Consider the following 23,368-nt stretch of genomic DNA (forward strand, 5'->3'; position numbering starts at 1 on the left):
AAAGGAAAATCTCACTTTTAACAGGAAAAACCTCCAGTAGAAACAGGCTCAATTCTGGATTTTACAGGGCCAACAAAAAGAAATCAATATAGGAGAAATCTGCTCTCTATTTCTAGTCCCTGTAAGTTCTCTTGCTGCAGCATTTTGGATTAACTGAAGGTTTTTTTGGACATATTGTGTAGTTCTACATATTTAATAAATACGCATTGGAGGACATATCCTGATCAAAAATGACTTCAAGATTCCTCACAGTGTTACTAGATGCCAGTGTAAAGAGGAAACATCTGGCTAGACCCTGCATTTCTAAGATTTTTAGGACCAAGTACAATAACCTCAGTTTTATCTGAATTTAGAAGCAGAACATTAGATGTCATTCAGGTCTTTATGTCTTTAAAGCATTCATGCAGTTTAACTAATTGGTGTGTGTTATCTGGCTCCATAGATAGAGTTGGGTGTCATCTGCATAGCAGTGGAAATGTAAGCTATGCCTTCTAATTATAGTGCCTAAGGGAAGCATGTATAATGTAAACAGAATTGGTCCTAGCACTGAACCCTGTGGAACTCCATAATTAACCTTTGTGTTTGAAGAGGACTCTCCATTTACATGAACAAACTGGAGTCTGTTACATAGATATGATTCAAAGCACTGCAGCACAATACCTTTAATACCTACCGCGTACTCTAAATGCTGCAATAAAATGTGTTATTAGTATCGAATGCTACAGTATCTAAAGTTGTACTTCTAAAGAAGTAAAGATCTTAACAAGATATTCACATCTGCAGGAGTAGCAGTTCTGCTCTGTGTTGGTGGTGAAGATGATAACAGTGGGTGAATTATATTGTTAAACTTAGTTACATCACTTTCAGAAAGACATCTACTGTGATGAAATCCATTTCAATGCTGTGTAATCCATTATTGTAAATTTAAATTTTATTAGGAAATGATCAGACGAAAAAGGGTTTTCAGCAAATACTGTTAAATGTTCAGTTTCTATGCTATTGGTCCGAACAAGCTGTAAAGTGTGATTAAAGTGGTGGGCGGGTTCTTTTACATCTTGAAAGAAGCCACTTGAGTCTAATAATACATTAAATGCCGTGTTGAGGCTGTCGTTTTTAGCATCTACACGGATGTTAAAGTCACCCACAATAATTATTTTATTTAAAAAAACAATCCTGAGATTCAGGCAGAAGCTCTGAGTAAGACCCAGGTGGACAATAGAACAACAACAAATAAAACTTTTTCGTGGGGGGAGTTTTCTGGCTAGGGTGGTCAAAGCTAAGCATTGGGCTTTCAAATGAATTAAAACTCTGTCTGGGTCTTTAGTTGATTAACAAGCTAAACAAGTCACTGCTGGTACAACTGGGAAGGGAACCAGAGAAAAGAGTCTGACATTGTTTTGGTAAAATTACACAACGACTCAGTATTAATTTTAGTGACCTCCAATTGACGTAACCGGCTGTCATTACTGCCAACGTGAATTATAATTTTATGGAATTTATGTTTACCCTTAGCCAGCAGTTTTAAATTTCCCTCAGTGTCGCCTGCTCTGGCCCCTGGAAGACAGTTGACTATTAGAGGAAGTGCAGTTTTCCACTTGCTGAATGACAACTGTAAAGTAGAACAATTGGGAAGACTTTCAATGTTTACATATTTGTTAAAACATCCTCCTCTTTTCTTCAGTTTCATACAGAGAGTAATTAGATGAGTACACAGTTTTGTTTTCTTTGTATAGCAGGAGTTGTGCAGAGGGCCTGTATTGAGCGCTCTAGCACCAAAACTAATGACAGCTTCACCCTGCAGATGCACTAAATCATCACTAAAGTTTGTCCATGCTTTAACAATTAAGACAGAGAGTACAGTCTGAGTCTAAGAAAGCAAATAAATAATCCTGAAAGTCAGTGAAAAGTCCTCAGATTTGACATCCAGGTAAACTGGAGTGCAAATTAGTCAACATCGCCTGGCTCCCCTGCATTTAACCCTCTGCTCTCCTTCATTTTCCCCTAAGCTTCCTCTTGTCCCCTCCCTCTCTTTCTTTTGTTCCTGCTGTGGCGATCAAAGTGTCTCTGCAGAGCTGCACGATCAAAGACGTGGAGGGAGGGACTCCGGAGGAGGTGAAGAGGCCTCACCCTGCCTGGGTTGGCAATATTAACATCGAACACACTGGTTTTGTCTTTTTGCCAGAGCTTGGCTCTATGTCTCTGGCACGTTGCAAGGTTACCTAACCATCAAACCCAATGGTGACCTTTGTGTGACTTTACTGGACAATATTCTGGAACTGAGGAGCAAGCTCCCACTGGAGCTGTTCCTCCCAAGATGCCACCAACGTTATACTGCTGAGAAGCTCACAGTAGAAGTCCCACATTTACTCTCTGAGAATTAAATGTGTGTGCAGATATCCATGCATGGGAATGTTTGTATTTTTTTCCCATTTCATGCAAACAGTGGATCTGCATGAGCAAGCATGTGTGCGGGTACATGTGTGTGTTGTTTGTGCTGACCATGGAGGAGTTGCTGACAGCGCTCACCTCGGGTTATTTTTGGGTCATGTAGAGTTGAATAGCAATGGAGAGCTTTAAGCAACCAGCTGAAAAGAAAAAAAAAATCAGTGGAGCAAACATAGTCTGAAATGACACATTTACATCACCCCCACTGCTGATACGTACAAGCAGCAAGAAGCTTCATCATATGGACCGAAGAGCAGTCTAGGCCGTGTCACTGCTGTTTTACCAACCATCTAACGCTTTTAAATCCAACTCTGAATAGAGGACTTTTTTTTTTAAGAGGGGGATATAAAGAGGAAGAACCTAAGTAGGCTACAGCACACAAAGTGCTCTGGGATGCGTGAAGAAAATGCAGTGTTGTGCTCTGCCCTCTGGTGGTACAATGGGAGAAGGAGTGCAGAGCTGCTGCCTGCTCCATCAGCTCAGGGAACGCCGTGTCCATGAACGGGCCTGGAATACTGATGCCACAGTGCAGGGGTGCAGGAGCTGCAGTCTGGCAGGCCCCAGAGAAGCACTCAGATTCATTGTCCTCTACAGAGACACAGACAAAAGAAGACCACTGACTTGTCTGTGAGGCCTTATAGTCCTAATCAATGCTGAACGCGATATGGTTGAAGAGTTTTAAGCCTCAAAAAAGCCAAAAATGTCTACATCATTTGATGCCTCGGAGGAAGAAGAGAAAATGCTCTCTGCTTGTTTATGCCTTTTTTCCACACTTTGAATTTAGGCTGAAGGACCCCCCAAAAATACTGTAAAATAAACTTCATAACAGTAAAATAAAAGTCCCAACAGCTGTGATGAAGCTCACAGTTAAACTGTAACACTGTAGCAGCACACTTGTCTGACGTCTGCATACCAGTTCAACTGACTGGAGGAATAAATACTGGAAAAGTAAAGATATCACCTCATATTGTCTAATATCCTATAACCTTACAAAATAGAGGTCCCTCCACATTATATGTTAAGGTAGGAGAAAGATGCTAAGATACATTCGGCCACGTCAAGAAGGGGAATGATACTAAAAAAATACTTTAAGGTTTTTCATAACTCAAATAATAAAGTAACTGAACATTGTCACTGATGAACAATGTGTGGGGATGTCTTTGATGTCATTGGGATTGTCCTGTGGTTTCTTCTAGCTGGTTGGATGGGGTACTGAAGATGATCAATAATCAGTTACAGGTTTATTTTGATTTTAGTCTTATTTATTTGGAGCATGAACTGACTGAATTAAAAAAAAAAAAAAAACAAGACAGCCACTTATAGCCTTCAACTAAGAAGGCTTCAGATACATAAAAACACTCTAGTTAATACTAGTTAATTACTAGTTAATCTGTGAAACTGACCTTCTCCCTGAAACTTTGGACTGCAAGGTTTGGAACGCACTGGGAAAAATGGACATTCTACCAGACTGTGAAATAAATAATTTGAAAGTTTTGCCTGTTTGTTGTGTCAACCATTACCTTCTTATGCTTTTGAGGAACTGGGTCTTTGGTTATGAATGAATATCAAGTTGCTCCACTTTCTGGAGAGGCCGTCCCACATATGTGACTCATGAGGACCTTTTGAGTATAAAAAAAAAACAACGAGCACAAATGAACTGCGGACCTTTTTGCATAATGATGTGATCCATTTCTTAACTGTTTTTCTTTTTTGGTTTCTGATGGCAGATGAATTTTGTAGTGTGACTCATGTCCTGCCTGTTGCTGTGTGATGGTTCAGATGTTCATAACACAATGAAGTGTGAAATGTGTTTGAGAGCATCAGGATAATCGCATACTGATGATAATACAGAATGATTTATCGATACTGTGTCAAAATTGAACTTATAATATTGGAAATAACTGCTTTATCACAACTGTGCTACATCCATGCATGTGCATTTTAATGTAAGGTTTTACCACACAAGAAATGGAAAAGATGAGGTCCTGACTGATTCTGTGTCTGTGTCAGAAATAGGGTTCTTAGTGAATATACAGTATATCTGGGCTTTGGAGTTCAGGATGTCCTCCTGCATCCGACAGCTTGGTCCTCACCCTATATCTCCACACACTGTGACATTACTGCTGTTTGTCACATGCCAGGAGAGGAGCCACAAAAACACATCCTTAGGCCCTGTGAAAGCTACACAGCCAAGGAACATGCTGCTACAAAATACTTTTTTTATTTGTGTTGTATTTTTGATTGGAGGTTAAAAACCATTGGAAAAGGCTCTCCATAACTTTATAATGGAGAGATTATGAACATAAAAGTATAAAAGCAAAAACTGGAAATTTTAAATGTTTGGTCATTTTGGTGATAATTCTTTAGAAGTTTAAACATTAATAGTCAAAAGTAGAGTTTGGTAGAGAGAATTTGTTTTGTAAAAGTGCTTCATGGCTTTATTTATCTTTGGCTTTGATCATTACTGATGAAACAATCTACATGGCGTCCATCAGGTTAGCTTTCACACATGTGAGACGCATCGCCTTTTCCTTGAAGAGCCCTGCTACCTTTCATCTGTATGCAGATACAACAAAACAAATGCAGAAAGCCCTGATTAAGATGATTAAGATTTTCCAAAGTTGGCAAAAAATATTTGTGTAGCAGCTGAGAGTAAGAAAAGGATGAACGTAACAGGTTTTAAATGCTTTCACGAGATTAATAAATACAAAAAACTGTTGATCATGTATCTGTTGAAAAGGGGTTTTAGAGGAGTAAAGCAGTGTGAGAGTCACTGTTGGACCAGTTGTTGCCTGTGGCCTCCTCCGTGTGTAATAATGGTCCTGAGCGTGTGGTCGTCCCCTCCGACAGTCTGTCCTCCTGTCAGACGCCACGCCACGGCGCCACCCAGCCACTTCCCCGACACTGCAGGACGGCCTGCCTCTGACTCTCTGCCAGCCGGACGTTGACGATGCCAGCAGGCACACCAACACACAGTTGCACACACCTACTTATATGTGCAAGCAACTGTGCACACTCTCACACACTCACATAAATCAAATGCTTGGCCCTCCTCTCCGCTGTCCCAGCATGCACCCTGGTTACCTGGCTGCTGTCCCACTAAGAACAGCTGCTACCACAAGACTGGACTGGAGGTTCCACTGCATGGTAGCTCACACACACATGCATACACACAAAGAATCACATAAAAGAGCCACAAACAGTACTGGCTTCATTCATCCCCAGCTTTGATGCAAGCTCATTTCAGGTGATGGAAGACTAAACCAGAAGGTAAGAACTTTTTATGGGAAGATAATCAACAAAAACAGCCACAACAAACAAACATAAGCACAAAAAGATGATTATAAAGATACAAAAAACCAACCAAACAACAAACAGAGGAAAAAGAGACAGAAATTGATACAAATTAACCAGATTTTTTATGATAATAATGTATGCAGAATGAATGTAAAAGACACAAAATACACACAATTGCTAAAACACTGATACAGAGTGTCCACATAGGCAATAAAATGACAATGAAATAACATAAAATTACTGAGACACAAACAGGCACAGATGTATAATTACCATTAACGGATGCAAAGCAATCAAAGACCGCACAGATAGAAAATAAACCCAGCTTGATGCAAAATGACTAAGAAGAGATACAAAAATTACCACAAAACACACACAGTTATAACAAATAGGCAAAAATCGCCACAGAGATGCAAAACAGAGGCCAACTGATTCCAATAGTGAGTAAAAAGTGAAACAGAATAACAATATGATAGAACATGGAAACAAAATGAGAAAGTGGTGCAAAGTAACCAAAAACTGATCCCAAATTAATAGGAAAATATACCTTTTTTTGCAAAGGACCTAATCATAACCATAAAAATTTGCAAGACAACTGAGACATAAAGTAAGAGAGAAGAAGAACAAGCACAAACTAACAAACACGGCCCAAAAGCAACGTCCATAATGTGACCTGACCACAAACAACTGCAAGTACGACAAATATGTGTTTATTTCTTTCAGTCTGGTGTGTTGCTCGTCTGTAGGAGGGTCGAGGCCTTTTCCATGTCACAGTGCAGCCGTGTCTGCAGGCGCTTTAAAAACACGATTTTTTCTTAAATCCTTTCCTACCTGCTTTCTTCATCCTCAGCTCTAAAGAGAGCTTGTTTGAGATGATGTAGGACTGGACTAATAGAGTGAAATGGTGCAGGGAGGGCTTTGTGAAAAGTGCACAGAGATGCTGTTTGAGCAGATGCACGGGGTCATAAAGTTAGTGCCTGCTGGGACACCTGGACTCATCTGAATGGGATACAGGGAGCAATTAACGGCATTATAATTCTGGCCCTTTCAGCATCACATTTAGCGGGGAGGCTGTGGGGGGCGGGGTTACGTAAAGCCGAGCTCTGCCACTGCTTTGATCTGCAGCTCTGCTTGTGCTGCAGCAGGGCAGAGGTCAGAGCCCCTGGAGGTGATTATGTAAGAGCGGGCCCATCTCCATGACTGTCCTCTGTCCACAGTGACACGGGGCTTCACCATGCTTCCTCCTCCTGCTGCTTCTACATGTACATCAGAAACACTTCATCACAAGTGTCCTTTGGAGGATGTGGAACTGCTTTGATAGAGAAAATGTCAAATTCTTGAAATGCGGCTGAACAGAGAACGATCGTACGTCAACTCTTTAGGCTTTCAGGTTAATAGGACGTGGGAGGGACCTTGAAAGTCTTCACAGTAGATCGACATTTTTGCTAAAAGTGCTTAATATTATGCAGGGATGTCTCAGAGAGGCGTTTTGCGGGGCGTCTAAATGGCCTGTAGAACCCTCTCAGGGTCTTCCTCATTACCTGCTGAAGAGGTTTTTTCAGTTTTTTGGCAGTGATGAGTCGGACTGGATGATGCTGGGGCTTAATTACCGTACAGCAACTGCTCGAGTTCTGATGTCAGCTGAATGCAAGCGTTACAGCTCAAGGACACATATAGCCTGTTAAAACATGCCATGTTAGCGAAACTCTGTGTCTTTCCGTCCATCAGTTCTGCATAGGTGGCTGCTCTCATCACAGCTGACGCCGACCTTTTCAGCTGCAGAGACGGGACGCACTTAACAAGCTCAGTGGGCACATTAAACTGTACGTAACTCACTGTATGTGTATTCACTCATTCCCTGCAGTGTAATGATGTATACTCTGTTCATTTTCATTCTGCTTTATGAGATTTTTTGCACTTTCAGGCTTCTTCACCTTGAAGTTAAGAGGTTGTTTTTGTTTGCTTTGCTTTGAATAAGGTCTATTCCTAACACAAGCTTTAGAAATGTTCACATTTTGTTCTACAACATGAGGTGTGGAAGTAAATATTTCACCTGTGAATTGTGAAGCTATTCCAAAGCTGTGCCAGAGAAGGAGTTTCATAACAAGACAATGACACTAAAAAAGTTTTCAGGGACATTCAGCGTCATCACACCATGGAGATGGTGACCTTGTAGTCAGCATTGTGTAGTTTATAATTTTTCTTCTTGCCATTGCATTTATGTGTCAAAAAAATCATGATATTATCAGATTATCTTGTTGAATAAAATAAGTATCATAACATCTTTTTTCCTCACTGCTTATTTTTGTGATCAGCTTGTGTAGTGATGGAACCAGGGCTACGCTAATTTCTGTGTTGGCCTTGCAGTACTCTCTCTGTACCCACCAAACTACTGAGTTTGGTGAATATTTGTACTTTTGAACATTGTGTTCTGTACTGTGTCGGGCTGCTTTAATCCTTCACTCACTGGCCACTTTATTAGGTTCAACTGCTCATTAATGCAATTAATTAATGTATTTTATTGACCAATCACATGGCAGTAACTTGGTGCATTTACACATGAACACATGGTCAAGATCACCTGCTCAAGTTCAAATCAAGTGTGGGGAAGAAAGGTGATTTAAATGTCTTTGAATGTGGCACAGTTGTTGGTGCCAGACTGCCTGCTCTGATTTAGAAACTGCAAATCTGGGATTTTCTTGCACAACCATCTCCAGGGTTTACAGAGAATGGTCTGAAAACCAGAACGTATCTGGGTGAATATACTTTGTTAATGTCAGTGCTCAAAGACGACATCTCATACACCTTGTATAAGCAGTTCAGGCTGCTGCTGCTGGTGGATTGATGTTGGGTACATTTTCAGCCCTTAGTAGCAACTGAACATCACAGCCTGCTTTTAGATCACAGTGTACATCATGTTCCAGTAGTTTCCAAAATGATTTCTTGGACCTGAAAATGAGTTCACTGCACTGTTATGGCCTCTAGTCACCACATCTCAATCCAATGGGATGTGATGCAACATGAGATTTGCATCCTGGATCTGCAGTAAGTGATATCAGGACCATCTCATTTCTTTGTTCCAATTTTAAAGCACTTCTGATAGAAAATGCAAGCACAACTCAGTACAAGTATACTCGAAGTGACCAGTTAGTAAATGTGCATGGTCAACTTCATTCACTTAACTGCACATCTCAACCATCATTTGAATTTAAATTATTTGAGGCGACTTGCTGCGAGATGCAGCCCGTTTAGTTTTCCTTAAGCCTTTGACATAACACCTGTTAGCTGAACCCTGTCAGCTCTTCCTTCATGTCCAAAATGGCCAGGTATGGCTGCAAACATGGCAGCTGATAAAGTGCAAATTTTAGGCCTCAAAATAGAATTTCAGCACCCGTTGATATCAAAGTAGCACCATAATAGTTGAATAAAGAGTTCCTACTTGTAATACAAGCTCTTTTTGTAGCTTAATGTATGTTAATTTAAAAAAAGACAAGGCTGTTATTTGATCTTTTGTTTTTATTGAACAACTCTGCAGAACAGTGAAGATGGTGACAGTCAAAGTAGCAGAGACATTGTAGTCCGGGACTTTAAGCAGTCTCTTCCTTGGCAATGCGGTCTTTCTTGAGGGGTCCCTGTGGAAGAGAGAAACAGAACCATCAATCATGTGACAATACTTAATGGTCTTCCTGTTGGCTCGATGCAGACGTGTTCCCAGAGAGTGAACAGGGAGCCAGCACAGAGAGGCACTGCTCCCCTGCCTCACTGGAGCTCACTGTGGCACTGGAATGGAACCCAGAGTTCATACTGAAGACTGAACCAGGTTACGAACAGTGCAGGACAACTCAAAAACTAACTGCCGTGTTACGAAGCTTTTACTTTTAGGGGTCAGTGTCTTTAAATGGGGAACTTATTGGGCTCATTTCCAGCTTCACCACTTTATTCATTAATTCTAGAGTAGCTTTGCATGGCTCAGATCAAAATCATCCTCACACGTCTTATCCTGGGCCTGTCGTCTGCTTAACCCGTCTGAAACTAGCCATTTTAGAACAAAGTCTTACCATGAAAACTTTCTTTTCCTCCACGGTCTGGAAGCGACCATGACCGAACTTGGAGGTGGTGTCGATAAACTTGAGGTCGATCTTCTCCTGGGCACGACGGCTTGTCTGCACCAGCAGAGACTGGAGAGAGAGAGCACAAGAATCAAGTCTTTATATCCCAGAGCTTGCTTACCTAACTTTGTCTAAGAAAAGAAAAATCATCCCAGTATGAAATTGGTCAACTACCACAACTAATTACTTTACTTTAGTCTCACCTTGCGCAGAGTCAGCACCCTCTTCTTGGTCCCCACAACACAGCCCTTCAACATGACAAAGTCATTCCTCACTTCTCCGTAATGGACAAATCCACCCTGTAATTAAAACAAGGTCAATCACAGCTTCCAGGCTGGAGTGCTGACACACAAAGTACAGATGTGTCAAAGATCCTACCATGGGGTTGATGCTCTTGTTGGACAGATCGTACTCTGTGGAGGCGTTGTTCTTCACCACCTTTCCGTCCTTCTGGTGGTAGCCCTGACCAATCTTGTAGATCTTCTTGTTGATCTCTGTGCGGTGGTGGTAACCCTTCTGACCAGCACGGGCCACAGAGAAGGCCACACGGGCAGGATGCCAGGCACCGATACAGGCCACCTTACGTAGACCACGATGGGTTTTGCGCGGCAGCTTCTTTGTGTGCCAACGGCTGGTGACGCCTAAGAGTTGAGACATTCGGTCAGCGTCACGATAAATTCAGGTTCAACCAGCAGCTGATGCTGTGAAAGAGGCTCAAGTATCTTACCCTTGTATCCGTGACCCTTAGTGACACCAATGATGTCGATCATCTCGTCCTGGGTGAAAACTGTGTTGACAACCACAGCCTGCTCCAGCTTCTCACGGGCCCAGTCCACCTTATCAGAGATGGTGCCTCCATTCACCTGCACCTCCATGAGATGAGCTTTCTTCTGTCTCAGGGGCAGCATACGCATCTGCAAAGAACAAAGCCTGGTTAGGACAGAAACTATCGGTGTGCTTTTGAGCACTGCATAATTTTAGCTATGTAGTCTCAGAAGGAAGGCAGCATGGAAGATATCCTCATAAGTTTCGGGCGCCATGCCTGACGCAAGTTCCGTGGTCTCGTCACTGACAAACATTCAAGAAAATCAACAGAAAATCGAGGGAACAAACCAACCTGTGTGTGGCAAATGACACGGATGACCTGGCAGTATTTCTTCATGGCAGCAAAGTCTTTCTCCAGCTGCTTCTTGCCCTCCTCATCCTGCCATTTCTTGCAGTATTTAGTGAAAGCCTTCTTCTTGGACTTGTACCTGAGAGCATGAAGAAACACATAGGTTGGCACAGGTCCTTCATAACCCCCATGAGGGGCAGCGGAAGAACGCAGTGCATAGCTGCTTGCCCTCCCTCCGTGTGGACAGAAGGGCTGTATCAGCTAGTGAGGATTTCGGCTCATGGCACAGTTTCTAAGAAGCACTTTCCACTGGCCAGAGGAGCCCGGAGCTCATCAGGGCACGGGGCACCTGAGCGGAGCTGCCACAGAGGGCCACCGTGATGTTAGACTCGCTCAGTGAAAATGCAGTTCCTAACATTTCCACCAGCAACTAACATCTGCTTCAAGCACTTTCATTGCAACGGGATGAGTTTCATTTTGTCCCCAAGACTCACCAGTTCTTGTAGAAGCGACGCTTGCACTCATCACTCATGTGCTCAGCGAAGACTGTCTTGAAGGAGCGCAGACCACGGGGTGTGTTGACGTAACCCACAACACCAACCACGATCATGGGAGGAGTCTCCACAATGGTCACTGCCTCAACCACTTCCTTCTTGTTCACCTCTGTAAGAGAAAGCGTTGATTAATTTTGACTAATAATTGATATAACCAGTAACTTCTTCAACTCTTCATTAGATTTGTTTACTCATGGTAGAAACTGCGCTCAGTGCTCGACATTCAGCAAGGGGCTATAGACCCATTCTGTCCGCCCGTCGAGAGACTCATCACAGGCAGAACACCATAACTAACCCTAGACCTTTTTCACTGCAGACGAGGCTTGTTTTACAAAAAAATAAAATTAAGATGAGAATGACGGCCGAATAAACTTATTCAGGTTTTTAGTTTGAAAGTCATCTGTATATTGCAAGATCCCCTAGAAAGCTATTAAATGCTCACTTCCCCATAGATACAAATGACCATCTACGCAATTACTATCATTAATTACATTTTCTTTGTTATAAGTATTATTACAGTGACATTTCAACAGAACCTGCCAAATAGTGCTTACTCTGCCATTAATGGCAGTCACTCATTTTTTCTCTGGCTGTCAAACTTTCAGGAAATAATTTAAAACTGCGTTTTTCTTTTCAATTCCAAACTTTAACACTAATGCTGAAAAAGGAGGCGATTGGTAGCTTTCATTAACTTTACCACAGTCATCAACAATGATCAAGTTAAGATGCATCGTCATGCATTTATTACACTTGCTTCTCTTGCAGACAGAAGCTAAAGTTGCTGCTGTGAAAAAGGTCCGATCACCAACTATGACTTTGCTTTTTAAATTCGAGGGTTTTGCTGTATTAAATTTACAGACCAGTTGCACTTACTTGAGCCAGGTCTGTCTACCTCCCGGACGATGTGAGTCATGCCGGCCTTGTAGCCCAGGAAGGCAGTCAGGTGAACGGGCTTGCTGGGGTCATCCTTGGGGAAGCTCTTGACCTTACCGCGGTGACGACGGCTCCTCTTGCGGGGCAGAAAGCCCAGGGATCCGTGTCGCGGAGCCGAAAACTTACGGTGGGACTGCCAAGAGTGAAGAAGAAAAAAAATTTAATCTTGTGTATCCAAGAAGTGTCCGTTATACACACGGTTCCTAGCACCTGTAAGGTAAATTTTCCACCTAAAACAGCGTGGACTCTCATTTACCACGCTAGATTCGACGTGCTAGCTTAGCTAACCGTCTTTAGCACTTCGCACCGTGCGGCTGTCAAAACTGAGTCCACACAATAGGAACCCTAGCTTTAAGACGATCCATTTTATCCACAACTTTAATAAAATAAGTTACTGGAGACTGAGGCGGTAATAGGCAAAATAAATACTTTAAAACGTGGAGAGCGGCCTAATTAAAGCAGCCATTTTGGCCCCAGAGTCGCTCAACACGCATACCGAAATCTTATATTTGGGATGAAAATAGCAGTGAAATCTACACAAGACTGTCATAAAATATATACTAAAATCAAACTGCGTTTCTTATACATGTCAAATAGGTGGGATGCATCAGATAGAAAATGGATTGGTGCTCAGAGTACAAGCAGCAACAAAGGATTGCTCACCATTTCGTCTCCGATCCGATTGAAAGAGGCCCGGTGACGGGCAAACTGCCTGTATATACCAGAGCAAATATCGCGAGAGTCAGCGTGAAAATCCTCCAAGAAGCTCCACCCCTGGTTGGTAACGAGTATCTGTAGTAAAATAAATAAACCACTAGATGCCGCTGTTTGCTTTCACAAATTTTGCGTTACGCTCATACACAGTATGAACAATCTTTTATGTTATACTGGTCATCAGTAGCGGTTTTAGATACGGGCGACACGGGCGGTTGCCCGGATCGGTTTTCTATCGCCCATTTCCTGGGAGTAAGGGCGCCCTTCGTTTGCGAGGTGCGCCTGCTGCTTGCGGCGCAGAGAGGAGAGGGCGGGGCGGCGGGGGATTCTCTGACCGGCTGGAGCAGCATCTAATAACCAACTCGCAAAATAAAACAAAATAAAAACAAACCAACAAACACGAAAACACCAGACATTATAATACCGACTTATAATTTGCACCGATGTTTTTTCGAAATTCTATACACGAAAAGTGAGCGCGAGAGCCCTCGGTGCGCCTGCTTGCTGCCGAAGTCAAAGTAAACTTTATTGTCATCTCCGCTACAGTCCAGTATATAGAGAGACGAGACGACAAGGCTCCAGTTACAGCAGTGCAAGTAAACAAACAATATATATAAGAAGAGTAAGAAAATAAATATACACTTTAGGACTCGGGATAAAGGGATCAATAACAATTTAAAATTCACAGTTTGATGATTTAAAGTCTCACACACAACCCGTCGAAAGGGGAGGGGGGCCGGCTGCTTCCAAATAGAGCGCATTTCATTTATAATGTTGTAAATCCAAGCCCATTATGTAAACATGATTTGAATCCTGGGTTGTGTGAAATCTCAGAAATGCACCCTAGACAAAGTGAATCTGTGAACTAAGGTGTAGGTGTGTTAGATCATGTTGTGGTGATCCTTGGGTTGAGGGATGGCTGTTCATACTGGAGTGCAAAATTAAAACCAATGGAAGATGGACAAGAAAAGTTCAAAGCCATCAGGTCCTCAGTTTAGAAAAAAGAGAAAAGAAGAGGAGGAGAAACGAGCAAAAGATACAGGTAAGCAGATGTGTCATTGGATAATGGCAGGTCATCCTGAAACAATCAGAATCAGAATACTTTATTAATCCCTAAGGAAATTATGTGCGTTACAGTTGCTCCAAGAAGAAATGGTAAAAATAGCAACAGTAACAGACTAAACTCTAAACAATACATTATGTTACAGATTTTAATATTAATTAGTCATTGTGAATTGTTGATTTGTCCTGTTCTCATTGTATGACGAATTATGATGGCTGTTTGGTAGCCGTTTGCATACTATGCATACTCTCTCTCTCTTCATATGTGTGTGTGTGTACAACAGCTTTATGTTAATGTACAATCCTTAATATGTTTTGTCTGTGTGTAGGGGACTTATTAATATTAATAGTAGGACTTATTAATATTTATACAAGTAGAAATAAGCATTTAGTCCTTATGTTTGCTGCTAATGTGGTGAGGTAAAATTTGTGGTTTAATGAGGAAGTACAAGAAAATATTCTAAGTCGGATAGTAAAATGCAGAAAGTAAACAGGAGTACTGGGAGGCTAGTTGCATACAAATAGAGAGAGGCGGCAGAGGAAAAGGCTTATAGCGAGTTGGATGTGAGGGTGGAAACTAAGGAAGATTAAAAGGACTTCTACTGACTGGCTAAGAGGAAACGGAAAAGCTGCACGGCAGGATAGGCTAAGGAGATGGAAATGCACTAAAAAGTGAGGAGTGTCTTGAAAAGATGGAAAGAGTATTTTGGAGGAGCTGATGAATGAAGAAAATGAGAGAAAGAAGACAGACGAAGGTGCCTGAGGAATGGAGGTGAAGTGTACCATTGCTGGAGTGGGTGGAGCGGTCAAACAAAAGTGTAAGCGAAGGTTTACTAGATGGTTGTGAGAGCTGCTGTGATGGTTTGGAGATGGTGGCACTAATAAAATGTCAGGCAGCAGAGCAGAAGACTTTATGATTTTCATCAGCAGTGACCAGAATGGAGATTAGAAATGAGTACATCAGAGGGAGAGCTCAGGTCAAATGGTTTGAGGTGCTTTGGACATTTACAGAGGAGGGATAGTAGATACTGGACAAAGGATCCTGAAAATGGAGCTGCCAGGAAAAGAGCAAAACCTTGGCGGTTCATGGAAATATGAGGACACCAGAGGACTGGTGTAACAGATGCTAGGGACAGGACGAGAGCATCCAGACAATCAGCCAAAGATTTCAAACTTTCTGTTTGGTGATTTAAAAGGAAAATTACTTTTATCCCAAATCAATGTGTGTGCCCATTGGGTAATCTAATAAATAGTGAGCCAACATAACTTAACGCATAAGTGACATTTTATTAAATAGTGGTCATTTACAATACCACGTCATAGGAAATAAGTCACTCATTGCATAAAGATGAAGCCACCTTCAGATTTCGCACATACAAAAAAGAAAACACACAAAGGACACACAATCACATTTAGCTTGCAATTTAAGGCAGAAATATTTTGTTCCATGACCCAGTGTTTTTGTTCATTGCAGATAAGAAGTCCAAAACTTTTATGAGCAGAGGAGATTTTCTCCTTTTTGTTATTGCTTTTTGCAACAAGTCTCCCAACATTTCTTGGTGACATCTGTGACTTTTGAGAAGTTTGCTGCAGTGGTTTTCACAGAAGATTATGTCACGTAATTGGAATACGTGTATTATTTATTCCAATAAGGCCTGCTTCAATTTAGCCAAACTAATGTAAGGTTATCCTTGAACACCCACAGTATGGCTTTCCTCATTTACAAACATTTTTTTAAAAGGAAGCTTAAGTTGCTTTTTATGATTTCATTTCACAGCACTTGTTTTGCAAACGTAAGATTGCTCCGAATCTATCCAGCATACGAACCATATCATTTACTCATCTACACAGCAGATAAATGTCAAAATTGTCATGCTTTACATTGACAGGAAGTCTTCAGGCCTGCACACACCATGCAGTCTGTCACACAATCCAAAGTGCAGGAAAAGAAACATTTTCCTTTCACCCGATAAGGATGCAGCCTTTAAGGTGGTTTCCCTCCCCCACTGTCCTGGATAGCAGGTGAGCAGGTTCAGGGTCTTCACTGAGATTTACTCCTCATTTCCTCCGTTTCATTGGAAAAATGAGAGCACAATAAGACTACAATGATTTGGTACATGTTCCTTTACATAACCACTAAACAAAGTTTCTATCTTTAAACTTGGTGGTCCCAGAAAATCTCTGCCTGGGATTCAGGCTCCTTATTGTGTCCAGGGATGCGGGGTAAGTGGTGGGTGGATCTGCAAAAAAAGAAATCTCCACAAATGGGCTGACTCTTCAGACCTGTCCTGAATTATTCTGTGCATGTTTTGCTGTGACAAACAACCAGCGGCACAGTGACAGCCTTCACAATGCCAGCTGCTCTCGATCAAGGTTCATCTTTTGGAAGAAGGCCTTTCCAAACTCATAGCTGCTTATCATAACAGCACAGGCTGGGGCCACTTTGATCACCCTGGGCATGAAACCTGGGGAAAATAAACATGTTATTTTTATGCAAAGCACACATTGTAAGTTTCAATTGGCATACAATAGGATAAATGTGTACCTGCAAAAAGGCCCCTGTAGCCCAACTCGGCCCGTATTTCCTTCATGATGTGCCAGGTGGATGACGTTCTCTTCACAGAAACTAGAGGGCATAAGAAGAACATCAGTATGTAAATTTCACACAACATAAGTGCCTACATCATGAACGTATGTCATGCGCAGACCTCCCAAAGTGTCCATCTCTCCCAGCTGGATCTGTCTGCGAGTCTTCACAACATCAAAGGGCAGCGTCAGGATTGCAGCGATCTAAACACAGCAGACGGAAAGAGTCATAAACTGTGCTATATGCAATATGACTAAGTGCCAGTTTAGTTCAGGGCTACACAGGAAACATTTACTCAGCAATGATTGGTTTACTGGGCAGTAAGAGCCATCACAAAAGGAGTTATTGAAGTTAGATACACATCTGCATGAATGTTTTACAGGCAGCAAAGTTAGACTTTTATTTTTATTCCCTTAAACAATGGATCTGCAGAGTTTCAGACTCTTAATGTTTCTGCACAAAGATCAGTCCATAAAGAAAACAAACAATAGTGCAGTATTGCAGACATTAGTGCATGTTACGTGGATTTCCACCATGATTAAAAGTTCTTTTTTCATGAATTGCAGTAGATGTTAGCTGCACTTGAAAGGAAACTATTTATATCACAAGTTGGGTAATTATTGCTCGAGTAACATCACGGTGTGAATGTGTGACCGACACTGGCCTGATTCCCCCAAGTTATCCAATGCAGTCTCTCAGACTTTGGTATCAGGTGCTTTAGTGTTATAAAGTCATTCACATAAATTTATGAGCACGGTAATCGCAGTAGGTGAGCAAAAGAAAGCACTGTTTTCCATAGCGGCACATTTTTTAAAGTTTATTATCATTTGGGTTCAAGCAGAAACTAACTCTGCTTCAGTGATATCAGTACAGGTGTCAGATATCCTAACATTTAACATGCTTAACAACTGTAACAAAGGGCAGGTGTGCAGAGTACTCACTGCTCCAGAAACAGCTCCTGCAGTAAAGCTGATAGAGAAGTTGGCCTGAGGAACTTCAGACTGTTCACAAAGCCGGGCCTTCACCATTTCATAGTTAAACCAGTACAAAGCTGCAAACACAGAGATTGGTAATTTGTTACTTTGGTCCATATTAGAGTCAAACTATTGTCTTTTCAGCTGCTCTTCTGTGGATTTATACATTTAGAAATTCTCTGAAATTAACCAACACTTAACTTTGACCAGTACGAGCTCCTCTTGGCTGCAAACTCAAAAGAAAGAACTCCAAACATCAGCAGCACGCTAGAGAATTTATGGAAGACAATCGCTCTCCGTGTCCCAATTACCAGGACAAAGAGCAGCATAAATTGACGTTTTTACTTCCTCCTTATCAAAATAGTTAAATGAAGTGGAAATGGAAGCCTTACAGTCAATAAATACTGGTAAAGATAAAAAAAATCTATTCTGCAACTCAAATGCGGTGCAGTAAAAATTAAGCACAATGCTACACCTATTTTGTTACCAGGGGCCTCTATAAGATTTTCAATGCGAAAAGGGTAAGAGGTTATTATGGGAGACTAACTAAATCAAGGGTCTAGGATAAATGTTCTCCTTGTCAAATCCGTGGAGCTAATTTATGATTTATAGCAGTGAGCTTCATAAGCTTATGGTTATGAGGCTTCTGGAAGTGTTTCATGGATGACAACAAGGAAAGAGTCCTATTTTAACAAAAAGACGTCTGTTTAGAACAGACGGAAGGTATCAAATAATGCTGCACGAGTGGTTAGACAAGTTTCTGTGGCGCACTGGCATGATAAGTGTAATCAACATGATGTGTCTCACCTGAAAAGGGTACATCTCTGAGAACGGTGGGTCCCCAGCCCCTCCACAGGGACAGAAGTCCATTCTGGGCCACAGCAGAGCGGATACATGTCCGCAGCTCGCTGTAAGACAGCTGACGGGACTGCATCTTGGTCCTGACCAGTTCCAGTGGGCTAATCACTGTCACGGCTCCCACTGCAAAACAGACACAAAGGTTTCACTTAAAGAGCACTGTCAGTACTTTGCTGTGATTTCTGTGTGGGGAGTTTTTGTTTTATTCCATGCACTTACATCTGGCAAGACCCCCAGCAACAAGAGGGACATGACTGCCCTGAAGACCCACACCGAATCTCAGGAAGTCCCGCAACTGGTCGTAGCAGGTGAAGTAAATGACAGTGGCAGGTACTGCCATCACCCTGTTAACATAAACAAACAAAGGTTTCGAACAGAGGAACTGTACACTTTGCGCCATATCAATGGAAAGTTCTCATAATATTATAATAATATGCAAATTTTTTACTAGAATGAGACTGACGTGTCAGAGGTACTAAAATGCAGCTTTAGCGCAAGGAAATACTTTATTAGACCAAGTTCTGCTATTAATTTTTTGTTTTTAAATTTCTTCTCTTTTCTCTAAGACACTCCCGGTTTCCTTTTCTCTAAAACTCAGTGATATTTAATTCAGTTGAAGCTATGTACATTGAGTGCAATGCTCCAAATACTACACTCTTTCAAAATAAAACTGTACTTACTTAAAGTTTAAGAAATTAAATTCTGAATTTAGGTCTTCCTACACTTCAGTTCTGTGTCTATTCTACGAGTACTGAAACTTTACTAGATGTTACTCACAAAGTTGGTGGTAGCCCGCTCCACAGAGACCGAAGACCTTCATGGCGAGTGATTTTCACAAATGCATCCTGTCGCACAAACAAAAAACAAAAAAGAGAGCTTATATGATGTTAATTGTAAACCAACTGTAGGAAAAACAAAGCCACTAATGCATGACTACTCACAAGAGTCCCGCTGAACTGAGTCGGCTTTTTGTACCAGCTGGTGCAACTGGTTCTATTCTGACAAACATAGATGTGATCCATCAGCCCATTACAATACAGGAAACACTTCCCTGTGAGGAGGAACATGAGGTGGTCAGAGGAAGAGAAAACCAAACTCAGATTATTAGCTATTAAAAAGACAAACAAACAAAAAACAACTATGATTAAAAAACAAAATTAGCACATCTCACAATAGCAATGTGAAGCTACAAGTGTTTCCTAAACTGAGTCACACAAGCCTTCACACAGGAGAGAAATGTCATTAATAATACAGGCAAGAGCAATGACCGCACAGCTGCTCTGTAGATAACAGTCCTGTCCTTGCCTCTGCCTGTTTATTTAGTGCCGATTACCGAGAAACCTTTCAAATAAAGTCTAAAAGAAAAAAAAAAAAAGAGGCAGAATTCACATGAATGTATTTACAAGGGGAACTTTCTGTTTTCACTACCAGAAGACATTTGTTTTTGAAGCAGAAAACCAGGTATGCTAAGCCACATCCGATCGAGTGTTAGCAACGGCGGGGCAAATACTTACACTTGGAATGACGTGAGACACCATCCCACGGAGCAGAAAAAGACGCTGAAGCTATGAAACGAAGGACAGAGCACACACACAGGAGGTCAGGTTTAGTGGGGTTAATGTTAAGAGCAAAGCATCACAGTAAAACATGTTAAAAGCAAACTCAGTAAACCACAAAAGAACAAGAGGTCCTACCTTGGTGGAACGGTGTCTGCTGAGCCTGCAGCCTGATCTTCACAACGTCTAGTGGCGTGACTGCAAACACAAGAATGAATTTAGTTATCACAACCACGCAAGAGCTGATAAACAATTAACTGAGTGCCAATGCTAAGACACAGAGAATAACTCCAGCCTTTGTTTCTTTCTCACCAAACAGAGATGTGATGAGGGCTCCAGTGCCAGAGGCCAGCATCTGCTGCACTGGAGAGATCGCAGCCACGGGGCCACTGACGCCTCGCTCGCCCATCCTGCCAACCTGTCAAGACCAAGAGAAACAGCGTGTCACACCAAGGTTTCAATCACATTAATATTTAAAACCATAGCTTTAAAAAAAAAACAAAAAAAAAACTCTCCACCCTTAAAAAATTTGTAGTGGTTCAAACATGGGCTTGCACTCAAACTAATTGATCAATTATCAGCAGCAGTTTGAGATTAATTTAATAGTTGTTATTCAATAACCTGTCTAATCCTTGCAGTTCTGGAGTCAAGAATAGTGTAGTTATGTTGTAATACCCATCTTGAAAAATAAACTACAACTAAAAGTTTTCAGACAATAAAAACTTGGGTCAAAAAGCTAAAAAAGCAAATCTAAATGTGAAATTTAAAAGTATAATTACACATGTGTGAGAATGTAAACTGAGATAACACAAGGTGTATATTAACTAAACTTGACAGAGCTGCCTTACCATTTTACACAACACTATCTCCCTGTTATGTAAAACTGTGAGGAAGGAGTGTCAGTGACTCAAAGGATCAGTAACCACACACTGAGTTTGCAGCTGGATCAGTATCCGGTTAGATCACGATTCCTAGTGTGTGACTCCTGCTCCTGAGAGCCTTCAAATTACTGTCACTAAAAACCCTTTTTAAAAGTCTTTTCAAGTTTCACAGACTTTGTATTCATCTCCATGCATTACAAAGAGTTAAACTGTCATATAATGCTCAGAATTAACTCTGAGAAGCTTGAATTTAAGGAAATTAAGAAATATAAACCAGACAAAACTGGAAGCCATGTTTTTTTTTTTTTGGCTTATTTATATGATGATAAAAAGAAACAACTTAAAGGAAGTGGAACATCTGGAGGAGCAAAAGCACTGTTATTGACAGTATTTCAGTTCATTGTTAAGACCCAGTTCATCATTTCTATTTGACACAAATTTAAGTGATTTCTATGTGAGTAGGAAGGGTGAGTCTACAGTAGGTGGAGTTGTTAAAGCATTATGATAACTTATCTATAACACGCATGCCTCGCCTTCTTGCCCACTCCTAAATAATGGAGCATGTTGCAGAAAAAAACCCCAGACAACTTTGTTTAAACAAAATAAAGTTAAAGAAAACATGCACTGCATTGTGAAAACTTCCTTACTGTGTAGTTGACCTCTGCTTCCTTGGCTGAACTTTATTATAGTTTAGAGTGATAAGAATAGCCCTCAGTCTTGGTCTTCCCAATAAGCTTCTTTGTCTGGCCAAGTCTCCTTCCACCAAGTGCCCACAACACACATGCAGCTCAACAGCTCCTTCTCCCTTTTTAATCTCTCTTACACAATGCTGCATGGATAATTGTCACGTCTGACGCCAGATAAACATTTCACATGTGCTGACAGAACATGAGAAACTGCAGATTACATGCTTCTCTGCAAACAAAACAAAATAAACAAAAAAAACTGCTGCACAACACAGCGGATGCACGAATACATCGCGTGCTGGGACATTGTGTTCTTTTCCTCACTTAAGTTAGCTGACTTTGGTTGTAATAGAATTAAAACATCTGAAGTCCAGATAGATAAGAGGAGGAACAGCTGCCTTTCAAGGCAGCTGTGAATGCAGTGATCACATTCACTGAAGCAAACCTTTCTGAAATGTGCTGTCAGCCACCTGCGTTTCACTGCACATTATCTGAGTCGCTAGCTAGCTAGCTGTTTAGAAGCGACGTTTCTCACCTCTGCTTTAGCTATGAGCGTTGCCGGGAAACACACAGGTGTCTTCACCCATATCAGTTAAGAGCTACACCATTCTGCCGTGCTTCGTCTGATTATTCGGGTGCTCCATCGTGGATAACCCGTAAACATCTTACTGGAGGCAGCTTAGCTCGCTTTAGAGTGCAGGTTACAAGCTGTGCACGTAGACTTCATAATCATGAACGCGCAGTCATGGGCGTATCATAACCGCAGGAGGCCTGTGCGCATGATTTGTAGATCCGGACTGATCAGGAATGGACTCGCTTGGCCCCGCCCCCCCGCTGTCGCTACCGTTGCTCTGGCGCCACCTGGAGGACCCATTGCACTTCGCTGACACATGAAAACCAGTTTTTCCGTTAGTCAGGCGTATCTTGAACAACGAAGCATCACACTTTACACAAGAAAAAAAGGGACATCCATTCATTACACTGTAATTAAAGTGCCGCGTTTAAATCCTCCCAGACGTTTACATTGATAAATAAACTGTAGTCAACATGATTTATGAAAGGGTTACAAAATGAAGACATGATCTATTTAGCATGACTTTGCTTTATTGTGTCTCCATTCTAATTAACCCGCTACTTTTTCTTCAGTTACAATATCTTGATAGAAGTGTTATGTTATAAGTTATGTTGTGTGTCTGCTGCCCTCTTGGCCAAATGTCTCTTGAAAAGTAGATAGATAGATAGATAGATAGATAGATAGATAGATAGATAGATAGATAGATAGATAGATAGATAGATAGATAGATAGATAGATAGATAGATAGATAGATAGATTAAGAGTCACTTTTGCAAAAACCGAAATTGCAAATAGTATTATTGTTATTATTATTTTGACAGATTATAGACAAAAAACTCTTGCACAACAGTCTGAATATGGGCGATCATTTTCGGGCAAATACCGGAAACTTTTTGGCAGCCAAACACTGTACCACACAAACAGCGTGATATCGTTAGCAATCCGTATTTTCTTATTAGTCACAGGCTCCTATTGCATTTTTAACGGCTGCAAATCCTTAGTAAATAAATATGCTTCTTTGAAA

The 23,368-nt window shown here is 41.4% G+C and overlaps 2 protein-coding genes and 2 non-coding genes across 4 annotated transcripts; all 4 read right to left on the reverse strand.

Annotated features, from left to right (window-relative positions):
- Positions 1–9,238: 9,238 nt before the first annotated feature.
- On the reverse strand, positions 9,239–13,216 carry rpl3 (ribosomal protein L3). The gene is made up of 9 exons (XM_084925178.1): positions 13,116–13,216; positions 12,393–12,585; positions 11,460–11,628; positions 10,969–11,104; positions 10,579–10,765; positions 10,230–10,492; positions 10,055–10,150; positions 9,801–9,920; positions 9,239–9,374 (listed from the first exon to the last, which is right to left on the reverse strand). The coding sequence occupies exons 1-9, from the start codon at positions 13,116–13,118 to the stop codon at positions 9,330–9,332; spliced, it is 1,212 nt and encodes a 403-aa protein (XP_084781304.1). The 5' UTR covers positions 13,119–13,216; the 3' UTR covers positions 9,239–9,329.
- On the reverse strand, positions 9,446–9,578 carry LOC146388082 (small nucleolar RNA SNORA54). Its single transcript, XR_014800168.1, has one exon. It is a non-coding gene; the product is annotated as a small nucleolar RNA SNORA54 (small nucleolar RNA).
- LOC146388083 (small nucleolar RNA U83B) lies at positions 10,837–10,928 on the reverse strand. The gene has a single exon (XR_014800163.1). It is a non-coding gene; the product is annotated as a small nucleolar RNA U83B (small nucleolar RNA).
- Positions 13,217–15,495: 2,279 nt separating the features above from the next.
- Positions 15,496–22,540, reverse strand: slc25a39 (solute carrier family 25 member 39). The gene is made up of 12 exons (XM_084925180.1): positions 22,306–22,540; positions 20,516–20,621; positions 20,342–20,401; positions 20,162–20,212; positions 19,589–19,698; positions 19,425–19,492; positions 18,867–18,991; positions 18,597–18,770; positions 17,757–17,866; positions 16,937–17,018; positions 16,774–16,854; positions 15,496–16,693 (listed from the first exon to the last, which is right to left on the reverse strand). The coding sequence occupies exons 2-12, from the start codon at positions 20,610–20,612 to the stop codon at positions 16,575–16,577; spliced, it is 1,077 nt and encodes a 358-aa protein (XP_084781306.1). The 5' UTR covers positions 20,613–20,621; positions 22,306–22,540; the 3' UTR covers positions 15,496–16,574.
- Between the last annotated feature and the right edge of the window lie 828 nt (positions 22,541–23,368).

This window comes from Perissodus microlepis, chromosome 4 (assembly GCF_051167445.1).
Source record: "Perissodus microlepis isolate ML-2025 ecotype Zambia chromosome 4, ASM5116744v1, whole genome shotgun sequence".
Taxonomy (NCBI): domain Eukaryota; kingdom Metazoa; phylum Chordata; class Actinopteri; order Cichliformes; family Cichlidae; genus Perissodus; species Perissodus microlepis.

Coding starts and splice junctions, on each gene's coding strand:
- rpl3 (XM_084925178.1), bottom strand. Junction 10,766..10,968: donor GTGTCATTTGCCACACACAG/GTTGGTTTGTTC, acceptor TGTTCTTTGCAG/ATGCGTATGCTGCCCCTGAG. Junction 10,493..10,578: donor TAAGGGTCACGGATACAAGG/GTAAGATACTTG, acceptor CTCAACTCTTAG/GCGTCACCAGCCGTTGGCAC.
- slc25a39 (XM_084925180.1), bottom strand. CDS start 20,612: ATGGGCGAGCGAGGCGTCAGTGGCCCCGTGGCTGCGATCTCTCCAGTG. Junction 19,699..20,161: donor TGTCTCACGTCATTCCAAGT/GTAAGTATTTGC, acceptor TCCTCCTCACAG/GGAAGTGTTTCCTGTATTGT. Junction 17,019..17,756: donor CAGGAGCTGTTTCTGGAGCA/GTGAGTACTCTG, acceptor TGCTGTGTTTAG/ATCGCTGCAATCCTGACGCT.